Below are 23,289 nucleotides of genomic sequence, written 5' to 3' on the forward strand. Positions count from 1 at the left end.
GAATGTTTTATCTAGAAAAAAGATTTCAACATTTATATATTTATGCTTCTATTTCTAAAAAGTAATACCAAAAATGTACTACAACTAATGTTTTATATGTTACAGACAAATTGGTAAATTAAAGCAGTGTTATATAAAACTACATAAGGAGAATTTCAACAAATGGACAGGTCATTATTCTGTTCAAAATAGTCAGACTATAGTTTATCTAATATACAATTTCCAATAAATCGCTTTCAAAGAATTAAGCAAAAATATCTTTTAAAGAAAAGTAACATTATTTTGTGAACTCGAGATAACTTTTGTGCAATAATCAAATGCTTTCGTGATAAAAACCATTATCTCTTTTATCATGAAATAAATTATTCTGTCTAATTTATTGTGATTTACTCGAACTAAATATAGAAAATCATATAGCAAGAAAATCCAGACTGAGAACTAGACAAATTTATGAATTCAAAGATTATATCTTTCATAAGTCTTTTCACAAAGTTCTTTCAAAAACTAGTCCTTTGTTAAGGAATTTAAAAAAATCTTATGGTGGACTGAAAATCAATTGTATCAATAATTATAAACCATTTTTTAGGGAAGAATTCCTGATAATTATGATGAGTGGTGAAATATAACATTATATAAAAAATAAATATGCAAAATGCTATTATTTCATAAATAGATTAAACTCATTAAAAATGAATTTTTTTGCCTGACCTCTGGAAATAATTAAACAGAATTGACATAAAATTATCTTATGAAATATACTATAAATATATATATATATAATATCAGAAAGCACTCTTTTTAGCTGATATAATCGTGTGGGCTGATGAAAAGATTATATCTTTTATTTTCCGGATTTTTTAGAAGCATTTTATCCCTTTTTTTTCTTCCATTTGTTTGTTATTTTTTTTATTATTATTTTTCTTCCCCCCCTTTTTTTTCCATGTGTCTGTAATTTTCTTTTGTTTTATCTTCATTTTGAACTCATCCAATGAGTTCTGGTTACTTGCAGCTTATGCGCAATAAATGAAACTTATTGTTTTTCGTAATTTTCTTCGTGTTTTTTTTTGTATTTACTTATCTTGTTGTATATATATATATATATATATATATATATATATATATATATATATATATATATATATATATATATATATATATATATATATATATATATATATATATATATATATATATATATATATATATATATATATATATATATATATATATATATATATATATATATAAAGTGATTCTAGATATAAAACGAAAAGTTGCCAGCAGAAAATGGAAGGACAATAGTGACAACTAGAAAGACCACAGTAACAGAGAGAGAGAAAAAAAGATGAAAAGAGATTGTGAAAACGACAGCAGATGAGAGGGAAAAATCAGAGTTATGCTAGCATTATTTACCTGGTGTAACTTGGAGGTGTTTTTAAATACCGCTTTTCAACTCTTTTTCTGTTTTCTCCTTGCAATCAAACAAGTTTGGGAGATTTCATTCACACTCTCCCCTCAGTAGTGACTCATTACATTTAGATAGACTTCATGCTTTTATTGTAATTCGATACCTCATTAACTTCGATTCGAAATCCATAACGTGTAACTGTTTTAACCCCTTAACGATCGGCTAATTTTCAAGAAAACGGTCATAAAAGTGTCTGTTTTTTCCAAACACACGTATTTGATTAGTGCTAGTATCTAGTTTAAAATAAACTAACTATTTAAAATTACCTTAAAAATATCCTGGTACTGCTATATGGTGTGAAAAATAAAATGTTTTCCGGACAAAAGAAATGAATTAGTTTTATTCGTATTGACGCATTACTACTGAACACTCCAGCCCGTCAATATCACGGGAGCGAGAAATAGCGAGCGAAAACTCACCCCGTCATTTTCACGGGAGCGAGAAAGAAGGGGTTATCTCAATTGCTGACAAGAAACTACCTAAAAATTAGATACTTGGACGGTGTTTAAGGAACATTTTGCATGCATTTAAATACAAATAAATACCGCAGAATACACACTTTATTTAACAGAATTTAAATTAATTTAAAAAAACGTTTAAACCGTTCTCGAATCAAAGATTAGTTATCAAGATTTGGCTATTCATCAAAAATTTTACATTAAATACAATAATCAAATAAACTACTACTTTTAAAACAAAAAAAGTTTATTACATATGTAGGAACAATTAAAACACTATATTTATATAGTAATTGTTTTCAGTTGCACTGTAAAAAATTCAGGATAAAATGCATGCAAAGAATTTTACCGTAGAATCCATTCTTAATGTAACATGTTACGAAATATAAAAAACTGATATACCATAATTTTACCGTAAAAACTATTGTGAAATCACTGAATCACTCTAATTGAATAAATATTACTGAAAAATTGCGATATAATACAACTGTATTTTACGGATGATGCACTTAAAGTGCCCGTACTTTGTACAGTAATTTCCTCCGGAATTTTTGACAGTGCAAGTTCTAAAATGAGCAGTAATACAAAGAGGAAGAGTTTTGTTAAAATATACTAAAACTTAATATAAAAATGTTTATAAAAAAATTATGTTTGTTTCAAAAATATTTACACGTTTCAGCTATCCAAAATTCAATTGTACTTCTTTTCTCAGGGATAAATTTTCTTTGATTTCAGATTTCTTTGATGATTCTTCCACTTGAAGACTTAAAATGTTTTTATAAAATTATTAATATTCCGATGCAATCAGGAATCAGTTTTGGTTGATTCACTTTCTTCATCCACTGGTTCCACTTTTATCGTAATTTGAAAATTTCGGTATTCGAAAATGAATGTCAACAAAAATAGAAGAAAGGCGCCGTATAGTAACCATTCAAAGCCGGCGCTAAAGAACAGCAGAGTAAAACCCTGAAAATGTCAAATTTACAGATACTCAATTGAAAAAAAATATATAGCATTTTCTTATACTTGTCTAAATAAAGTAAATACGTACAGTGAACAAAAAAATGAACTATACTGAATAACTTTTGATCTAATGATCGGATTTCCAGGTACAAGATTCAATCTTAATAGTGAGAAGGCCTAATTTCAAGTATTTTGGTGAATTAATTAATGCAGACTATATTTTAAATTGTGAAATCAGGCACAAATGCGTATTTTCTCTGAATAATTTTACTTTTTTGACGGATTTTGATTTCTGACTCAGAAAATATTGGGGGTAGCCAATAGTTTGGCCATGAGTGCAGTTCAAAGTTTGGACCCCTTAATGTTAAATTTACTTTTCGCGTATTAAAGATTTTCTCACAATTATGAAATTCTTCGTTCCAAAGATGATTCCATTAAAAATAATTTTAAATTTTTTTATTATTTTATTTAATAATAAGCAAACAAATTTTGAATTGCAAGGTATAACATTATTTTAGGAAACGTAATTTTGTCAAAATATAAAATTTACACGAAATCTGTCGAATTATTCCTGAGAAATTGGAATTTAAGCATACAACCTCCTTGAAATCAAGAACTATTCGATCTATTTCGCGCAAAATTTGTATTCTGACATATAAAAAGATTTAATTCCTTAAAATGATGTAAGAATTTTTATGCCTTACAATTCAAACATTTTTTACACTATTATTATAATAATTTATATTTTTTACACTATTATTATAATAAAATAATGCAATATAATAAATTATTATTAAACGTAGTTTTTGCATAGAATTATCTTTGAATAGACGAATTTTATAAATTTGTAAATAATTTTTCGATTCGATTCAATAGTTTCGCAGATATGGTGAAAAAGTAAAAGTAACATTAAGGGGTCCAAATCTTTGGATTGCTCTCCTGACCAAACGATTGGGGTCATATTAGTAATTTAGAATATCTTCTATTCGTCATTTGTAATTTAGAATATCTTTTATACAAATTAGCATATTTGAGGTCTCTTCGCGCGAATCTTTAAGAATTGACTACTACAGCAATCCATCATTAGCTCAAAAGTTATTTAGATTGGTTCATTTTGTTTTCCTTTTGTGCACTTATGCATACTACCCAGAAATTGCAAAAAGTATTTGTATATAAAAAGTAAAATAATTGCTCTAAAAATATGAATAATCGATTTCTTATTTGAAGAAATATAAATGTTTAAAAAAGTTATCATCACTATTTTTTTTCGAAATAAAATGCTTTATACTTAGGATAAATCTTCATTAACTAGGAAAGAGCGTAGGAGTATTAACAACTGTGATTTATCACCTTTTCGTTAAAATAAAAACTTTTCAAATCAGCAGAATAATTTTATTTTGTATTATTTGTTTTACATTTTTTTTATTATTTTACGTGAAAATCAGTGCGCATCTAATAATTATAAGTTTATGTTTACAAATATCCTTAGAAAACTTAGTTAAAATTTAAAAGGAAAAAAATATGATTTGTATTACGTGTTCCATTTCGGAACCCCTAGCAACTTATTAGGCATAATAAAGCAGCGTTTCATGTCGCAAGGGGAGTAGAGAGTATAGTGAAGTGTCGACACTTAGTGACAAAGGAAAAAAGGATTTAAAAAAAAGTTTTATTATTCTTGGATAGCTCGTGAAAGTCTTTTCAGTTGCGCTGATTTTTTTAAATTTATTTTTCTACTATATATTAATATTTTTGGATCATTCTATTTTTCGCCAAGCAAAATATGTAAAAAATTAATCAAAACTAAATGGAATATTAAATTTTTGCATTGACTGTTTAAAAGACAAAACTATTACATAATTTTTTTTTATTTGAATTTGTAAAGGAAAATTATTTTAATTGATTGTTTAAATCAAGTTAAAACTTTCTTTTTTTCCAAGATTATCTAACGGAGAAATTGGGAATTTCATTGTGACATAACAATCAGCTCTTTATGTAATTATTTAGTGTTATATTTTTAATTGTTAATTTCTGAAGGACAGATAAGTTGACAGACAGAAGAGAATTCATTGTATATCCTACAGCTACGGTCGTTAGGTAAGTTTTCCCGCCGTTGCTATGGCAAAGTCGCTTAATGTGAAACACACTATATTAAATTTAGCCGAATTCTCTGCGAAATAAGGTAAACCAACTATGAAGTTATTAATTATTTCTGTTTAACAAGAAAGTTATAGATTGATTTTTTAAACATTAAAATTTAATTAAATCCGATATAGTTGGAAAATTCTTCTAAGCCTGGCTTTATTCTCTTGAATGCCCGTATATATATATATATATATATAAACTGCTGTTTGTAGAAAATGCAACACCATGAAGGAATCATCAGAATCAAATGAAATTCGCAGCAAATGTCAATTATAGGATATTATGCAAATTAATAAAGTTTCAGAGCCATCGCGCGTGCGTGGCGCGCGCAGCGCCCTCTGAATTGATGCTGAAAGCGTATAAATAAAGTGCTGTAGCGGGACGTTGAAAATAGTCTATGATTATTTGTTAGTGGCAAACGTTTAGTGAGACCTGAGTATGCCTCCACGACGGAAGAATAAGAAATTCAAGCAACTTACGGAGTTTGAACGAGGGAGGATAATCGACCTTCGAGAAGGAGGATTTTCCTATCGCGCAATAGCAGCTCGTATGCAGCGGAACAGTTCCACAGTGATGCGAGTTTGGAAGCAGTGGACCGACGAGCACCGAACAACTCGAAAAACAGGCACTGGACGACAGAAGGTGACGTCAGAGCGCGATGATCGACACCTGCTCCGCATGGCGGTGAATGATCGCACAGCTTCCTCCAGGCAGCTGGCAGCACATTGGTCTACTGCTACAGGTGTACAATTGTCGGCTTCGTCAATTCGTCGTCGTCTGCTGCGCCGTGGATTGCGTGCAAGGGTGCCATTATACAGGATTCCCCTCACGGCGGATCATCGACGGCTGCGTCGGCAGTGGGCTCTTGAGCACAGAGACTGGCGAGCTGATTGGCACCAAGTTGTCTTTTCAGATGAATCACGCTTCAATTTGTGGACCCATGATGGCCGTGTTCGTGTTAGACGTTATGCCGGTCAACGCTGCCTTCCTGAGTGTATTATTGAACGACATAGTGGTCGAACACCCGGAGTTATGGTCTGGGGTGCGATTTCGTATCATGGACGATCCAATTTGATACGAATTGAGGGTAATCTCAATAGCAACAGATACGTCCGTGAAGTGCTACAGCCTGAAGTCGTTCCTTTCCTTCAAGGCATCCCTGGAGCTATCTTTCAGCAGGATAATGCACGCCCACATGTTGCGCGGACTGTTAGAGACTTCTGTTCAGCACAACGCATGCAACTTCTTCCTTGGCCTGCTTATTCGCCGGATATGTCGCCTATTGAGCACGTGTGGGATATGGTTGGTCGGCGTCTCACTCGTGATCCGCGTCCTGCAGTTTCCAAAGACGAACTTTGGTTGCGCATACAAGCGATATGGAATTCTCTTCCTCAAGCAGATATTCAACATCTGTTTGACTCCATGCCACGTCGTATAGCAGCACTTATTGCAGCGCGTGGTGGCTGCACCAAATACTGATTTCGGACGCTTAATTTGTTTCTTTTGTTTTGAAAATTTCATCATTTATTTGTATCAGTACAAGTCGTTTCTGCATTAAATTTCATTTGATTCTGATGATTCTTTCATGGTGTTGCATTTTCTACAAACAGCAGTTTATATATATATATATATATATATATATATATATATATATATATATATATATATATATATATATATATATATATATATATATATATATATATATATATATATATATATATATATATTCGTCTGAAGCTACTTGAACATAGTTGCAGACCAGGTTCACCTATTCACGGCAGCAGTTTTTCCTGAGGGGGGATGGTGTTTACCAACAGGATAATGCACCATGTCATAAGGGTCGAATCGTCGAGGAACATTCCAGTGACTTTCAAGTCATGTTTTGCCCCCAAATTCACCTGACCTTAATCCAATAGAGCATTTGTGGTCCTACTTGGAAAACCAAATTCGTGCTGCCACGCTACCCCCTCGCAATGTGAGGGAATTGCAGGACCAGTTGGTGAGCGCTTGGTACCAGATACCTCAGACTACCAATAAGCACCTTGTGGAATTAATGCCACGGCGGGTGCTAGCAGTTTTGAGGGCTATAGGTGATCCTACATGTTATTAGCAGGGTGGTGATAATGTAGTGGCTCTTCAGTGTATATATATACTTAATTTACTCTACTGCAATTTGTGCTTCATTTAATATGAACTTTCTTAAATTTCAAATAACCAATATTGTTTAAAAAAAAACTGCATGGAAAAACTAGATAATAGACGATCTAAGTGGGTTATAAAATTTTGAGGAATGATATAATAGTATTTGTCTCTACATTTAAAGAAAATTATGATTTTACCGTGTCTTATTTGACTTTAATTACTTAATTTATTTTGTTTTCAAAATTAAATACAATAATTAGAACCTCAAACGTAACAACAATTAGAAATCTGCATTAGAGTTCTAAAACGGACTAAAATTCACTTACCGTATCCTCAGGTAACTTTAAAGCTGGAACTTTAGAGTGGAGTTTCTTCCATTTTTTATGAGATAGTGGAAAAAGTATTACAACTAAGCATTAAATAAGGAAAAAAACAGAAGTAAATGTTTTAAAAAGTTTTAAAGACATAAATATTTATATTATATATTCACTTACTTCAAGAACAAAACAATCAAGGAAAATTTAGTTTCATCTGTTAGGAACTGTTTAAAAGAACCATGTTATTGCTAGTTCTAAAGACTTCTCCGGGGTCTGACTAAAGATTCTTCAAACATTTTCCATGTTATGCAAGCATATTTTGATATTATACAAACGAATTTATACAAACACGTTATTAAAAATTCGCTTTTTTCAGTTTTTATAGTCAAGCAAAATTTTATAATTTTAGTTTAAAATTAATTTAAAGGATAGTAAATATTTTATTACAGTTCTACTTTAAATAGATATTTATATAAAGATAGATATTTATTTTATTACAGTTCTACTTTATAGAAAAAGCAAAATTGTGAAAAAATTTATTAAAAAATATGAACAACAAGTTGTTGAATTTACTAGGAAAAGTTATAATTTTCTTAATCTTCAGCTAGATGCGTATTTTACACTTTATTGTATCACTCACAAAGTCAAACTCTAACATGAAATATGACTGCTAGATGGCGCTACATAAAGTATGTAAAATCTAAAAAAATTTTGTTACCAAATAAAGATTCAGTGAGCAAATTGTTTACAATTTAAGTGGTTTCGCCCTAGATCCAATACATAACTGCTAAGCATATTTCAAGGAAAAGCTTGTATGAAATAAACTTATCAGATATTTGATAATATTAACCAATATTGATATTTAATTCCAAAATCACAGAAACATAATTAAAAACTTATATTTAAAAGGATAAGTTAAAAATATTTAATTTATTTAACAATTATTTATTTTTAAAAGCATAATTTTAACGTTAACCTTAAAATACACAATCATGAACATGTTTTAATAATAAGCTCAAAAAATGGGTTCAAAGTTAAACCCAAAAGTTGGTATCATTAATTCATAATAATGTACTCAAGAGCTTATTATTTGAAGTAATTAAGTTGATATAAAGACATAAAACTTAACATTTTATACTAAACATTTCTAACTTACATTTTACTTAATTTTTAATACCTAATATTATACTTAATATTTACCTAACATTTAGCATATTACTTAACATAAGCTTAGTATAATACTCTACATTTAACATAATACTTAAGATAAATTTAACATAATACTTAACATTTTTTAACAAAGTGAATATAATTTTTATTTCAGATTGAGCAGGATGAAACATATTTCTCAAAATGAAATCTTTATTTGGCACATTAAAGCACTTTTTAATATTTTGATACATATACCGATCCGCTCTCAGAAAATTAGCCAACATTAAACCGATACTATGGTAGATGTTTAAAAAAATCGATAAAATTCATAGAATATATTTATAAGCTGGATTAATTGAATGATTTTTTCGTTCGTTTAGATATTTTAATTTATTTTCCTTACTTACAATTTCCTTCTCAAAGATAGTGAATTTCACACGCTATAATTACTTGAGACTTAAATTTAAACATTTAAGTTATATCAAATTAAGATTAATTACTTTAAAATTTAGTTAACAATTAGTTTTTTTCCCTTAATTCAAATGACGCGCGATCATCATAAGCAATCGTATACGTTTTGAAAGTTAGCAAAAAAGTTCTGTATAATTTTAGTCTAAAGAGATTTGGGAGTACTAAGTCACTATCATAATGGTTTGAAAGTTTAAAATTGAATATGTTGGTTTATACGTGGAAACGAGTTTAAATTTCAAATACTAACACGAAAACGAATTCCAAAATAATGAATTTCAAATGTAGTTACAAATGTAGTTAATAACGAATTTGAAATGTAGTTACATTTTGTTTTCAAAATAACAAAGGGTGCCACTGTTTGGAAAATATATAATTAATATTTCAATCAAGAGAGTGGCCAAACATGTGTCCCCCTTAGGTTGAATTGACTTCAATCATAAATATAAATATGTTCTTAACTATAATTAACTTGATTAATAAAAATTATTAAATAAAGTTAATTGATATAAATTAAAAATTAATTTTTCAATGGAATTATTTATAGATAAATGTGTTTTAACTGCATACAAAAAAATGTATTCTTTAAATAGTTCCAAGAAAATGACGAAATATGTAAAAATGAAACTCCAAACCCTCGACCAAGCTCCTAAAAATGTGATTAATTTTGTACATATTTTCCAAGATTGTGACTTATCTAGCGCTTTTATATCATTTCATTTTGACTCTTCTGGTTAAAGTCGAATTATGTCAAATAGTACTTCTCCAAAACTTCGTCCTTCCCACAGAAAGGATAATTAATGCTAGAAAAAAATTGCAATTTTGTTAGTCTCATCATGTCACAGGTCGTCTACATTTTGTAGCAGCTATTTAAGGGGATATGGGGTTCAGTTCTGTGAAATAATGAAAAAAGAAAGTACTGGATTTCAATTAAATCTCTAGACATTTTTGACCAAAAAATTTTGAAGAGTTACATTTGAACTTTGAACTATCTGTGTGCCTTTCTTAGCCACTTTCTTAGCTTTCTTAGTTTACTCCAACCGATATTAATGACATTTCCTGGGATCTACTGTAGGCCAATTAGTCGTCCTTCCATCCTCAGACATTCTAGAAGAAACAGGATATCTAGGATATTCTTAAAAATAAATATTTCTCTTGAACCCAATAAAAAAAATTTATCTTGGGCTTAGAAATCTTGTCCATGGATGAATATGGGTCATAAATATTATTTTTTAAGTGAGGCCAGTATATTTGGCCTAAATTTCAGAAAATACATTATTTAGAAGAACAAAATTAAAGGATACGAGCACCGATGAAACCTGATAGGCACAGACAAATAGCAATTCGAAATTTATTCCATTTCGAATATGTTTCAGGCAAATAATAATTTATGTACGTTTGCAGGACAACAAAGAAAAATGCAAACGCAAAATGAGTGATGGATACCAGAAGGTGAGCCCACAGCACTGTTGACATCTAGAGTAAAATAATAATAATTATATTTCACATCATTCAATTTATTAAATATTAATTTATTATCTAGTTTAATCGCTTAAAATTAATTTCCAAAAAAATATATAGTACTGAAATATGAACGTAACTTTTCAAGTACATTATTTTATTAAAATAATATAGAGACAATACACATAACTTAGTCAGGAAAAGTTATCTTAGTTTCAGAAATTCTTCGAGAATGAATATTTTAAAAGTGACAAAAAAGATGGCATTTTAATCACACTATGAACTTTACAGGGATAAATATAGTATTACCTGTGGCAAAATTAAAAGAACAATGATGCAGTGAACACTTTAAAAATGACTAATTTTCAACACTAGAGGAAAAAAATTTCTGTTACATAAGATTTATTAACAGATCTCAGATTCCGTCACATCGCTCAATTACATTCTAGAATCTGTCTTCAAGCTACAGAGATTTTTAATGCCATTTTAATCCATTTATCAGCAAAATGTTTATTAAAAGCAAAACATTATATATATAACAGGGTTATAATAGTAATATAATGTTACGAGAAACTTCTACAGGGAAGTTTGGACACATTATCGTACGGAACTGGTAGCGTTTCTATATTATCAATTGTTTCTTGGTGTATTTCTGAACAAATCATAATGTGGAAGCGGCCCAAGCCGCGTACAGGTACATTTCCGGCCATGGTTTCCTAAGCAATTTAAATCCTGATGATGCACCCTCACACTCTGGAAGTTATCGCAACAATAATGCGAGTCAATAATGTTATATATCAATAGTCAATAATGTTATAATGCGCTACAATAATGTTATATATAACGTTTCTAACTTGTACATTTCCGCGAAAAATTTAATTCTAAAAAAAAAATATGTATCTTTCGGAAAAAAGTTTAATTTCAAATTTGAAATCCCCTCACCCGAATCACACAAGATCAAACATTAAAATAAATGCAAAAAAAAATTTTACCTTGCAGTAATCCTTATGAATAACTACTAAACTTGATACATTAGTAAACTATAGAGGAAAGGAGTACTATAATTTTAAAAAAAAATTACAATGACATTTATAGAGAGAGAAAAAATTAGAAAGAGAAAAAGAATTGCTGTTTGATGCAATGCTTACCATTTTTAGAAACTAATGAATCAATCTCATACGTATGACAACTTTAAAGACAGTGTCATTTCTAAGTTAATACTGTTTTAATAAATTTTATTTTTATGTAAATATCTATCATGTTCTGGTTACAATTTAATAAGTTATATTTTAATATAATTAGGAAAGTAATGACATGCTTAGCCGTACGAAAATTTTTATCCATTTAATAACTATAATATTTGCTTTACTTTCTTAACAGTAATCTGAAATACAAAAACTTTCCAGAAACATGAAAGGAGAAATAAAAATTTGAATAACTTTAGGGAAAACGGTTACATTTTAACACACTATTATATCTTACTATTTGAGTCTAGAAGAATTTTTTTCATGACCAAAATGATTAAAATAAAATACAAAAATATCATACAATATGCAGAAAAGGTCAAAAACTACCATTTTATTTTATGCATTAATTAAAAATAACTAAAGCATTGATAGTATTTAATTAACTGCTTTTTTTAATTTTTCATTTATTAGTTTACTTACCTCTTAGTAACATATTTTGAAGCTAAAATTTATTGTTCGCCGTTTTTTAAGTCTCAGGACTTAGAATGTTAAACTACATAATTGATGATAAAAAAGTACTTTAACTGAATAAATATCTGAATAAATACTGAATAAATATGAATTCGTTCATTTAACACTAAAAATATAGGGATAGTAGTAATCTAGATTAATTTAAAGCTGATATGATACACTAATTACATTATTTATTTTCGAGTATCCAGTATTCTTTTATAAACACATGTAGATAGAAAGAAAAAAAAATGGATTTATTATTATTATTATTAATATTTTTAATTATTGAATGGACAAGATTCAACTAATGGTGAAAAAATGGAGAATATGAAAAAAAATAAAAGTGAATATGAAAAAAAACATTGTATCATTTCGCCTGAATCACTACGTTTTGTACGAAAAAAAATGCTTAGGTCATAGTTGAGGGAAAAAAAGTTGTTCAATATCTTCCACTTTAGTTGCTGACCTTGACTGCATTGAACTCTCTTGATAGCGAAACCGAAAATTTTTACTCGTGTACTCGTTTTGTCTTTTTCTAACTCCAGCCTGGAGATAATTTTATCAAAAGTTCATTGATTTAACGCTTCTTTCGTAATAATCATCTGTCTATTAATATCATAAGCTCGTAATCTCATGCCGATTAACTAATTTAAAGTTATTTACGCAAATATTTTTGTCAGTAAATTTTAATTTAATATTCGAGTTCAAATCTGTGATTTTTTTTTAAAGGACGCTGTAATTTTTATTTGTTAGTCAAACATACAATGTTTTGGTAAAAATATGATGAACTCATCTTCTAGTTCATTAAATAGCATGACATTTCTCTTTATACATTTTCGTATTATTATTATTATTAATATTATTGTCATTATTATTATTATTATCATTATTATTATTATTATTATTGTTATTATTATTATATTGTAAATTGAAAAATAAATAAGAAAAGATTAACTAATTCACAGTTTTAAAATGCTGTGGCTAAAACTCATGCTTAAATTAATGGAAAATATTCCTAACTTGATTTCCTGAAATTAAAGTCTAGCATAAAACCTCGCTTAAAAGAGAATTTCAAAAAAAAAAAAAAAAAAAAAAAAAAAAAAAAAAAAAAAAAAACTATAAAAACAAAATTGCAAAATTCAGACAAACTATCATTTTGAAGTTAAAGGAGAAGCTTCCAAAAAAAAAATGTGGTACGTCGAAAATATAAGAATTCCTGAAAACATTGTCTGTCCACCCACTCATTTCTTTAAAATGATGATTATATACTGTTGGAAGAATAAGATAATGGCTACATTTATAGCTATGAAGAGTAAATTGGATATTCTATATTTACAGGAACGCATAAAAGTATGAAACAAATAACATTAGTTATCGAAATTTAAAAGGAAAATTTTTTACTTTGTTAAAGAAAAAGAAATTGATCTTTGAAGTTAAAAGACGCTAATCCAAACACAGAAAAAAAATTTCTGGTAAAATTACTGTACTGTTAGATAACGACATTTCTGGGAAATAAAACCATAGTTCTGGTAATAAAAGCCAAAATATCCGGTATTTAATCCGGTATCCGCTCATATGATAACGGTTTACCGGAATTTCCGTTTTTTAAAATTACAGTACTCATTACCACACATCAAGTAAAAAATACAAAGCTGAAAACTAAACCGAATTTACCGAATAAATGGTTTTTATACCGTCATGCTAAGGTATTATGATAAAATTATAAAATACATACATATTATAAAACCGCATCTAGCTCTACTGGTCATGGGGATGAGAACAACAACAAACCGTATTTAGTTATTAATTTTACTAAAATCATTAAAAAAGCGCTTCGTTAAAAATTGCCAACCATTTTACTGTTCTCATAGAACCAGAAACAAGGTAAGTTTTACCATATTCGGATAATTTTGACCATACTTGTTTTTTCTTAGTATAAATTTAAACGAAATATGGTCGTTTAAACTGAAGTGTTAAAGTATGGTCTAGTTTTCCTTTTACAGTTTTTATCAGTTAGGAATGTTATCTGTCAACAAACTTTGTAACTAATTGTGAAACTTTTTATACGCAATTGGAGTTTTCATTCAAAAATTACGGTAAAGTAACCGGCAACAGTCTATCCATCCAATTAATTGTAAAGTTTACGGCGAGGAACAATTTTTACCTTTATGATTTTGAAACCATTAATAACTAGTATGATTTAAAAACCATGAATACAAAATTATACATTTTTAACCACTTACAATTAGCATGGTTTCGGAACCGTAAAAAAGAATTTTTACTGGACCTTGAAGATAGTTTAGCAGTCTTATGGTGCTGCATGTGTGAATGAGAGTATCATATTCTAACAGCCCAAGGTCAAAAACTGGGGAGTACAGGCCACTGCAAACTTTTCATGCGTTGAAGGGAATGAAGGTGGAAAACATTGTGGCGTCAACGCTGGGAAACGAACCCTCGTTCTGTCAGTCATGAGAAAGACAGATCTCTCGGGTATAATGTGCTCCCATCTTCAAAGAACTAAGTGGTTTCATTAGATGGGTCTAGTTGATGATATAAAATTCTGGTTGTTTGACAGTATGAACGATTTTTTTCACAGTTAACAGTTTGAATACCATCTTATTAATGATTATTTAACTGTTTTGTTTGAATATGGTAAAATAAAAGCTAAATAATTTGGTATTTAGCCATTTTCTCCAAGAAATTTCTAAACAATGTAAGCAGCAAGACGCAAACATACTTTTTTCGATAATACGTTTTTTTTATTGATTTTTCAACTCTTTTTACACTTTTGGTACAACCAGTATAATTTAGCTACTCGAGAAGCAAACGTGTAATTATTTTCATTTTTATTCTAGAGCTTCTATCTTTTTTAGTACAACTTAAACAAAATAAATCACATTTAATTTCCAAATAACTACATAAAAACATAACAATAAGAAAGAAATGAAATATTATACATTTTGGGTTTAAGTCCCACAAATTTCCAATATTTTTTCGCATTTTTACTGATACCGTTTCCCCCAAAATGATTGCGAAATCAAGCATTTTGAGTTTAAGATAGACCATTTTTTTTTATAAGCAAAAGCGTTTCAATTTTAAACCGTTACCATTTCACCCGAATTGTTTGTAAAACCATACACTTTACGTTTAATACCCACAAATTTTATATAGGCATTCCAATACATTCGACTTTTAAATTATCCCCGTTTCACTTAAAATTTATAAAAATAACTATTTTGTGTGTAAGACTCATTGTCATATACATTGGCAAAAATAACATTGGCATCTTATTGCCAATATTATTTTTTCTGAACTTTTAACTGTTTGATACATTACTAAAACAATAGTGCTCATCGAAATTTCTGAATATAAAACTAGGTGAAAATGCGATTTTAATTTTTGATTTAGGTTGTTTTAGTTTACGTTGTTTTAGTTACGATTTTAATTTTTGATTTAGGTTTTGATTTAGTTTACGTTGGCAAACAAAGAATCGGTGCAACTTACAGGAATCGCTGCTACACCTGCTAAGCATGCCATAGATATTAGTCCACACCACAATCCTACAAGATTAACATTCCAAAGCCTTTTGTTGTCTCTTGACAATATACTTCTCAAAATTAGGTATCTGTGACAGACAATTAGAACGCCTAAAAAATAGAAAACACCAACCTAACTTTAACAAAATCAGGAAGAAAAAAATTCCAATTATTAAAATAACACAGTATCCGAACACTTTTCTTCTTTCAAATATATTTCATGCCATACAGATGATAAAGACATGAAATAAATTTGAAAAAAGAAAAATATTGATGGAACAAAGATCACAATGTTTTCAAAAGCAGGCAATATTATAGAAAAAATATTTTTTTTTTAAATTTTTCATATTAAATTTATTTGTATTAAAGGATTATTATCTTATTAAGACATTGGTTCTATTGATATTTTAAATGCAACGAAAACGTTGCTTTTCAGCCGAAAGCAGTTCGAAATTCGTTACAAAAAGTAAATTTAAAAATAATATTCTTCCTCAAAACAATATAAACAATGTTCAAGTTGACTTTAAAACAATTAGGTATCAAATATGAAATAAAAATTCGAGACCAGAGGAATATGCTTAAATAAGTTTAATTTGGCATAAAATATAATACTTAAAATAAAAATAGAAACTATTTAACGGTTAAAAATTAAATAATGAATAAACTTACCGAGAAAACTTCCAATTATGAGTGTATAGCTAAAAATACATATTTCTGGTACCTCTGCACCTGTCTCACTGAAAATAATAAAAAAAATACATTTACTTTTACATGTGTGATCATTTTTATTTAATAATAACAGTACAATAAACAATGTTTTAAAGACACGTGATAGAAAACGTAAAGAGCACATCACGTAATGCAGAGAAGAATTAGAAACAAATTACAACTAGGAAGAAATAAATTTAGCTAGTAGGGTAGGGGAACGAGATTTAAAAATATCCATAACAGGAAAATAGGAACACTGAGGGGATGTGCGAACCTAATAAGAAATACCGAGATTAAAATGGTTTCAAAGGCATTAAGAAGAGAACACACAGTTTTGACAAATTTAAAAATGTAGTCGTGCTGTCAGACTCACAGGTAACCATCCAATCCATCAACTATTCGGACTCCAATATCAAACGAGATTTCCCAATGCCAAGAGATGTTGATTTTCTTGAGATCTCGGCAATAACGTATTGTTTTGCAATGGATTCCTGGCCACTTCAATTTATTTGGTAACGCTCAGGCAGATTTTCTTGTCAAAAGGGATGCCATGCTTTACTGTACAAAACGAGAAACCTCTTTCCATACTTCTAAACTTTATATTAAACAATTTATGCAGTCGACGTAGCAGGATGAACTCATATGTAAGATGGAAACCAAATACGGAAAAGATTGCTTTCTGGATATTCCTGATAAACGGAAGCAGTGGCATCTTTCCGCCTGTTTACTGGGCGCGATTGTCTTGCCGCTCATCTGAACCGCATTGGTATTCTTAACGAGGCTGTCTGTCCCCAGTATGACAAAAATGAGTCCATGGACAAACATCGCCTGCGTGCCTATGTAACTCTCCATGATACTTCTAGATATTGGGAAGCTAGAAGACTTTTGGAATTTTAGCCTTCGGCTATTTCTTTAACTTTTTCATGTTTTTCTCTCTATTGTTGCTCCTCTGTTTTTATCCCGTATTTGTTTGTTTTTTCTGTTCTGTATTTGCCCTGTACCTTACCTTGTTCATATGCGCCAGAAATAAGAAATAAAAAATTTTTAAAAAAAACTTTAAGAAGAATAGGATTCTGGAAAGGACAATAACTTAAGCGTAAGAGTTTTCAAAATATAAAATCATTCTAAGAAATTTAGGTCCATGTTAACTGATTTAAGCAAAACAAACTTAAACCTATGATTTGAAATTAAAAATTTATATCAAAGAGGACCATGTGAAATCTTAATTTAGAGCAAATCTTTCGTATTATTAAAGTAAGCATTTAAAGATTTGTTGAATTTGTCCCATATAAGCAAGACCACATTGACAAAAAATTTTGATAAATTCTCCTGCTGTTTCTATTCTCCATTCTTTCTGTTTGATTATCTCATTCGAGTAAGTTTTTTTTCTTTATTTGTTTTTGGTTAGTTATTTTCCTCTGCATCTCTGTGTTTCCATTTTTTATTCTGCGTTCAAACACACATGAAAATAAATAATAACACTTATGCTATTGTCAGCTATGTGATCTTAAACTTTGGTGAAATTTAGCTCGTTAACAGGAGAAAAATGCAACTATAAAATCAAATTTATTCAAATTATAGTAAATTGTGAGCGGATTCTGGGATAATGACAAATCAATTAAGCTGAAATGATATGTACTATACCTAAGTTTCCTTGTCCTAAGTTTATAATACAAAACATATGCTGTATTAAAAAATTATTTTTTTGTTTATTTTTAGAGAAATATACTAATTCATATTTTTTAAAGTGTGTCTTCTTTTTTTTAAGGATATTAAATTCTTACTTCAGAGATAAAAACTCCAAATTACATGAGGCTTCCAACTAATGAATTGAAGTAAAAAGCCTAATCACTTGAATGCATTATAACTTTAAAAAACTTTGCAATATTATGTTATGGAATGTCATGATAAGAGCCTTTAAAGTATATTATTGGAATCCTTGTCAAACATGAAAAAATCTCCCCACCTGTAATCACAAAATGTTATTTAATGAAGAACAACATTATCAATATGGATTAAAGCGAATATGGAGTTATCACTTTGGAATTAATATGGAGTAAAGCGAGATAACGAAAATAATAACCTGTTTGAATATAATGATATGATTTGAAAGATATTATAAATTATTTGCATTTTACCTGGAAATCAATCTGATTTTAATGTTTTTAAATCCACCATCCTCGGTAATAATATTTCTTTTCTTTACTTAAATATTAATTCTATACCCCAAGTCATTTCTCGGATTTTGATTTTGAATAGGAAACAAAATTAATACCCTCTTTGACCGAGATAAAGTAAAGCTCTGAGTGCGTGTTATAATAAAAATATTTTTTTTTTCGAAGTTTAAAAAGTTTTAAAAATTGATAAGGTGAATTAATAAATAATGTAGAACCAGAACGGGAAATTTGAAATGTTTTTCTACTGTCACACTTCTGATTTATCATAATTTACAGCACTACATGTTTTTGTTTGTATTTCGGTTATGCACTTTTATTTGTATGTACTTTTGGTCTGTTATTAATTTAAATATTGTCATTTTCTATGAAAAATATAATTCTCTCCGATTACTTTTATCATTTTTTAGCAATTATTAATTTATTTTGCTCCTCAGTTTGATTTTAATATTTTTAAATAAATCAAAAACCTTATTAGCTACATATACCATGAACCAGATAATGCAAGCCTCCAGCTTCCTACAATAACAAGTATGGCTCTGATTGGCCTAAGAAACTAAACCATCACTTAGGGGTCACAGCTTGGAATTAAAGTCCTAAATTAGGCCTTATATATATATATATATATATATATATATATATATATATATATATATATATATATATATGTATATATATATATATATATATATATATATATATATATATATATATATATATATATATATATATATATATATATATATATATATATATATATATATATATATATATATATATATATAAATATATATATATATATATATATATATATATATATATATATATATATATATATATATATATATATATATATATATATATATATATATATATATATATATATATATATATATATATATATATATATATATATATACACCGAAGAGCCATTACATTATGACCACCCTCCATCTACGCTCGCCCAAGTGTTCATGGTTTCTCACCCAGGAACAATGTTTTCCTGGGGCACATTAGGACCCATAATCCTCATAGAACAATCCCTGACCTCTGTAAGCTACTTGAACATAGTTGCAGACCAGGTTCACCCATTCATGGCAACAGTTTTTCCTGCGGGGGAGCGTGTTTACCAACAGGATAATGCACCATGTCATGAGGGTCGAATCGTCGAGGAACATTCCAGTGACTATCAAGTTATGTCTAGGCCCCCAAATTCACCTGACCTTAATCTAATAGACCATTTGTGGTCCTACTTGGAAAATCAAATTCTCGCTGCCACGCTACCCCCTCGCAATGTGAAGGAATTGCGGGACCAGTTGGTGAGCGCTTGGTACCAGATACCTCAGACTACCTAGCAGCACCTTGTGGAATCAATGCCACCGCGGGTGCTAACAGTTTTGAGGGCTAAAGGTGGTCCTACATGTTATTAGCAGGGTGGTCATAATGTAATGGCTCTTCGGTGTACATAGTAAAAAAAATTTGAAAACTGATGCGTAAAGCATGCACAGGTTGGGTTTTAATTTAAGATACCCTTTTTAGTGCAAAATATCTCCCAGGAAAGAATGTTGGCTTATATATACAATATATATTGGTGTATATGTATTGTAGATGTGGTTGCATTTTTAAATTCAAAATTTAGAAACTGATTTTTTTATAACATTATCCCCTTAGACATATCTTCGGATTTTACACTTAGGATAGATTAGGAAAAATGTCAATGTAAGGAATATCGGACAAAGACACAAGCATTCCTAGGTCAATCCAAGTAATTTACTACAAACTAAGTTTATATATTAATTTTCTATAGCCATAATACTTAATTTTTAGTGCAACTATTGTAAATCTAACAAAGATGTTAAATATTTTATAAATTATGCCAAAAATAAAAGTTATACATTTTTTCTACTTATGATTTTTGATTTAAGTTTATGTTCAATTTCAAGTGTATTTCAAAGATATATTTTTCTGTTTTGTACTTCCATTATAAATAGTTTTTAAAGACCGCACTTCATTTTTTTTTAACTTTAAAAAAATTATCCTAATTTATAATTGCTACTATTCATTTATAATTGAAAGTTACGTTGCTACGCTTGATTGGAATATTCTAAGTGGAGTAAACGAGCCAACTAAAAAGTAACCTTGCTAGTGAAAATTTATTTAGATTATTAAATTCCATAAATGGGTGCCAATTCAAATTTTTATGGTAATAAAACATGTTAACAAAATATATTAACAAAAATAACAACAATTTTTCAAAACAAGTTTTTAATTACCCTGAAGATAACATTTTTTAATAAGTGCAATTATTAATTCATTAATGCATATTAATTCATTAATTCATTAGTGCAATTATTAATTCATTAATAATTAAGGCGTGTTTGAAAATGTATCTGAAGCTCATACAAATCATTTTCTTGAAACACACACACCAAAAATTTACTTTCTAATTTATTTTAGATTCAATGAATGACTACACTGGTCAAGCACTTCGTTGACTATAACTCTTTTTTTTTTTTTTTTTTTTTAACTTTTACAAGCTTCAAATTATATTTGAATGTAGTCTTTTGCAATGTTAAGAAGAACAAAATAAAAACGTAAGTTAACATAATTTTTTTTTAAATAAGTATACAAATATTCAGGAAATACTTCAGTGAATAAAATTACGTGTATATCTTTTGAAACTTCGCATATTGCACTTTCTTTTTCGTCGCTAATTGGTAAACACACGAAGAGCATGGCTTCTCAATCGTTCTCACGCGAAAAAGAAATGTAAACAAACGACGTCACAGTTCGCTGATATTCCGTTATAGCATAATTTATCACAATAAATAGATCTATATTTAAAAACTGTGTTTATCTCTTAAAATTTTTTAAAATTATATTTTCACAACAAACAGGTCGAGTTTCTTTTTTTTTTATGTTGTTTTGGGAAAATTATTTTCAGTAAAAACAAAGTTTTTAGGGGAATGTACTTGTTTATTTTTAAAATCAAACTAAAAAAATATATTCGACCCAAATGGTATTTTAATCGCAAAGAGCCACCCCAACCAGCACGAGTGCCAAGCAATGTGGACAATCGAGCACAAGGCCCCGAGTCACACACAAAAATAGGTGCTACATATTACCTTGGCAGATAAAGGAGACCTGGGAGCAGTCTAACTCTAAATTCATATCGACTGCAGGAGTGGACAAAATAGATATCATTAAAATGACCGTGTTTGAAAATGTATTATGTTCTCATATCAAACTTGTAGTTATACTTCAGATTAAAAAGCTTGCTTATAAAAAAAAATTAATATAAAAAATTAAAAAAAAAAAATAAAAAAAAAAAAAAAAAAGAAGAAGAAAAAAAAAAGGAATTATATATATATATATATATATATATATATATATATATATATATATATATATATATATATATATATATATATATATATATATATATATATATATATATATATATATATATATATATATATATATATATATATATATATATATATATATATATATAACTATGCACATTAGATTTTTCAATATTTATGAAAAGTATGCTATATTCCAATTTAACTATTTGCCTTTAATAATTCAAAAAAAATATTTTCCAACTAATATTGAAAGCCACATTATTTAAAATTATTATGTCTGCCAGTTAAAAAAAATCATAAACAGTAAACAACGTGTATTGTCAATAAAGAGTTTTGTTTCTTTTCTTTTCTTTTTCTTTAAATTAAAATTTACTGTTATGAAATTTTTAAAGTAGTTTACCAGGTGATGTCATGGCATTTAACAGTTATTTAAAAAAGATAATGCATGAAGCAAAGGATGTAACATACATATTTATAAGTAAACTCACCTGAAAAATGGTATGTAAATAGTAACATGCTCATTTGCTAACGCCACTATAAAGCCAATTAAAGATCCTATTAGTAGAATGGCTGATTGCCATGCAGGTAACCAATATAGTTTTTTAAAACTTATCGTCGCGTCCATGTTTCCTCGATCAAAATAGTTCTCAAAAATCTTTAAACAAAACATGGGGAGCTAAATTGCGATAATGAGTATCAAAATATTATCTCGAAATAAGATAAACTAACTAGTAACAAAAACCAGCCAGTTCTCGTCGAAGCAACTAGAAGGAGCTAAACGCAAGGTTAGTATTCTCGTAAACATGTGAGAGAAAAAGTGGAATGTCCGGTAAAAGGACGATTTGTCCTTGAAAGAAAAATTGCCGCGGGATAACTCACCTATATAAAAGTAATTATGAAACGATTTACTGCTCGTTAGTAATACTGATTATTTTCCTTAAGGGAAACAAAAACTTTTTACTCAATAAATATTGTGACTTAAATTAAGCATTTATTTTAGAATTTCAGTTGAATCCATCCCCTATTATCTTCAGTTTTAAATATTGATAATTAGATTTGTTAATATTTTTTTTATTTGTAAAAATAATAATATTTAAGAGAAAGTAATAATATTTAAATGAATTATAATTATCTAAAAAGAAAATGAATTATATTTGTGCTGCCATCTATAAGAAATTAAAGATACTAATGTAACAAAAGGTATAAAAAATAAAACATAAGATATCCGT

At 28.6% G+C, this 23,289-nt stretch overlaps 1 protein-coding gene across 1 annotated transcript; it reads right to left on the reverse strand.

The window, feature by feature from the left end:
- Positions 1 to 2,155: 2,155 nt before the first annotated feature.
- LOC107451705 (DNA damage-regulated autophagy modulator protein 1) lies at positions 2,156 to 22,918 on the reverse strand. Its single transcript, XM_016067881.5, has 6 exons — positions 22,549 to 22,918; positions 16,480 to 16,547; positions 15,779 to 15,921; positions 10,418 to 10,589; positions 7,503 to 7,585; positions 2,156 to 2,892 (listed from the first exon to the last, which is right to left on the reverse strand). Exons 1-6 carry the CDS (start codon positions 22,728 to 22,730, stop codon positions 2,731 to 2,733), a joined length of 810 nt encoding a protein of 269 aa, XP_015923367.1. The 5' UTR covers positions 22,731 to 22,918; the 3' UTR covers positions 2,156 to 2,730.
- Between the last annotated feature and the right edge of the window lie 371 nt (positions 22,919 to 23,289).

This window comes from Parasteatoda tepidariorum, chromosome 7, assembly GCF_982258835.1.
Source record: "Parasteatoda tepidariorum strain Cologne lab strain chromosome 7, Ptep-v5.0, whole genome shotgun sequence".
NCBI lineage: Eukaryota > Metazoa > Arthropoda > Arachnida > Araneae > Theridiidae > Parasteatoda > Parasteatoda tepidariorum.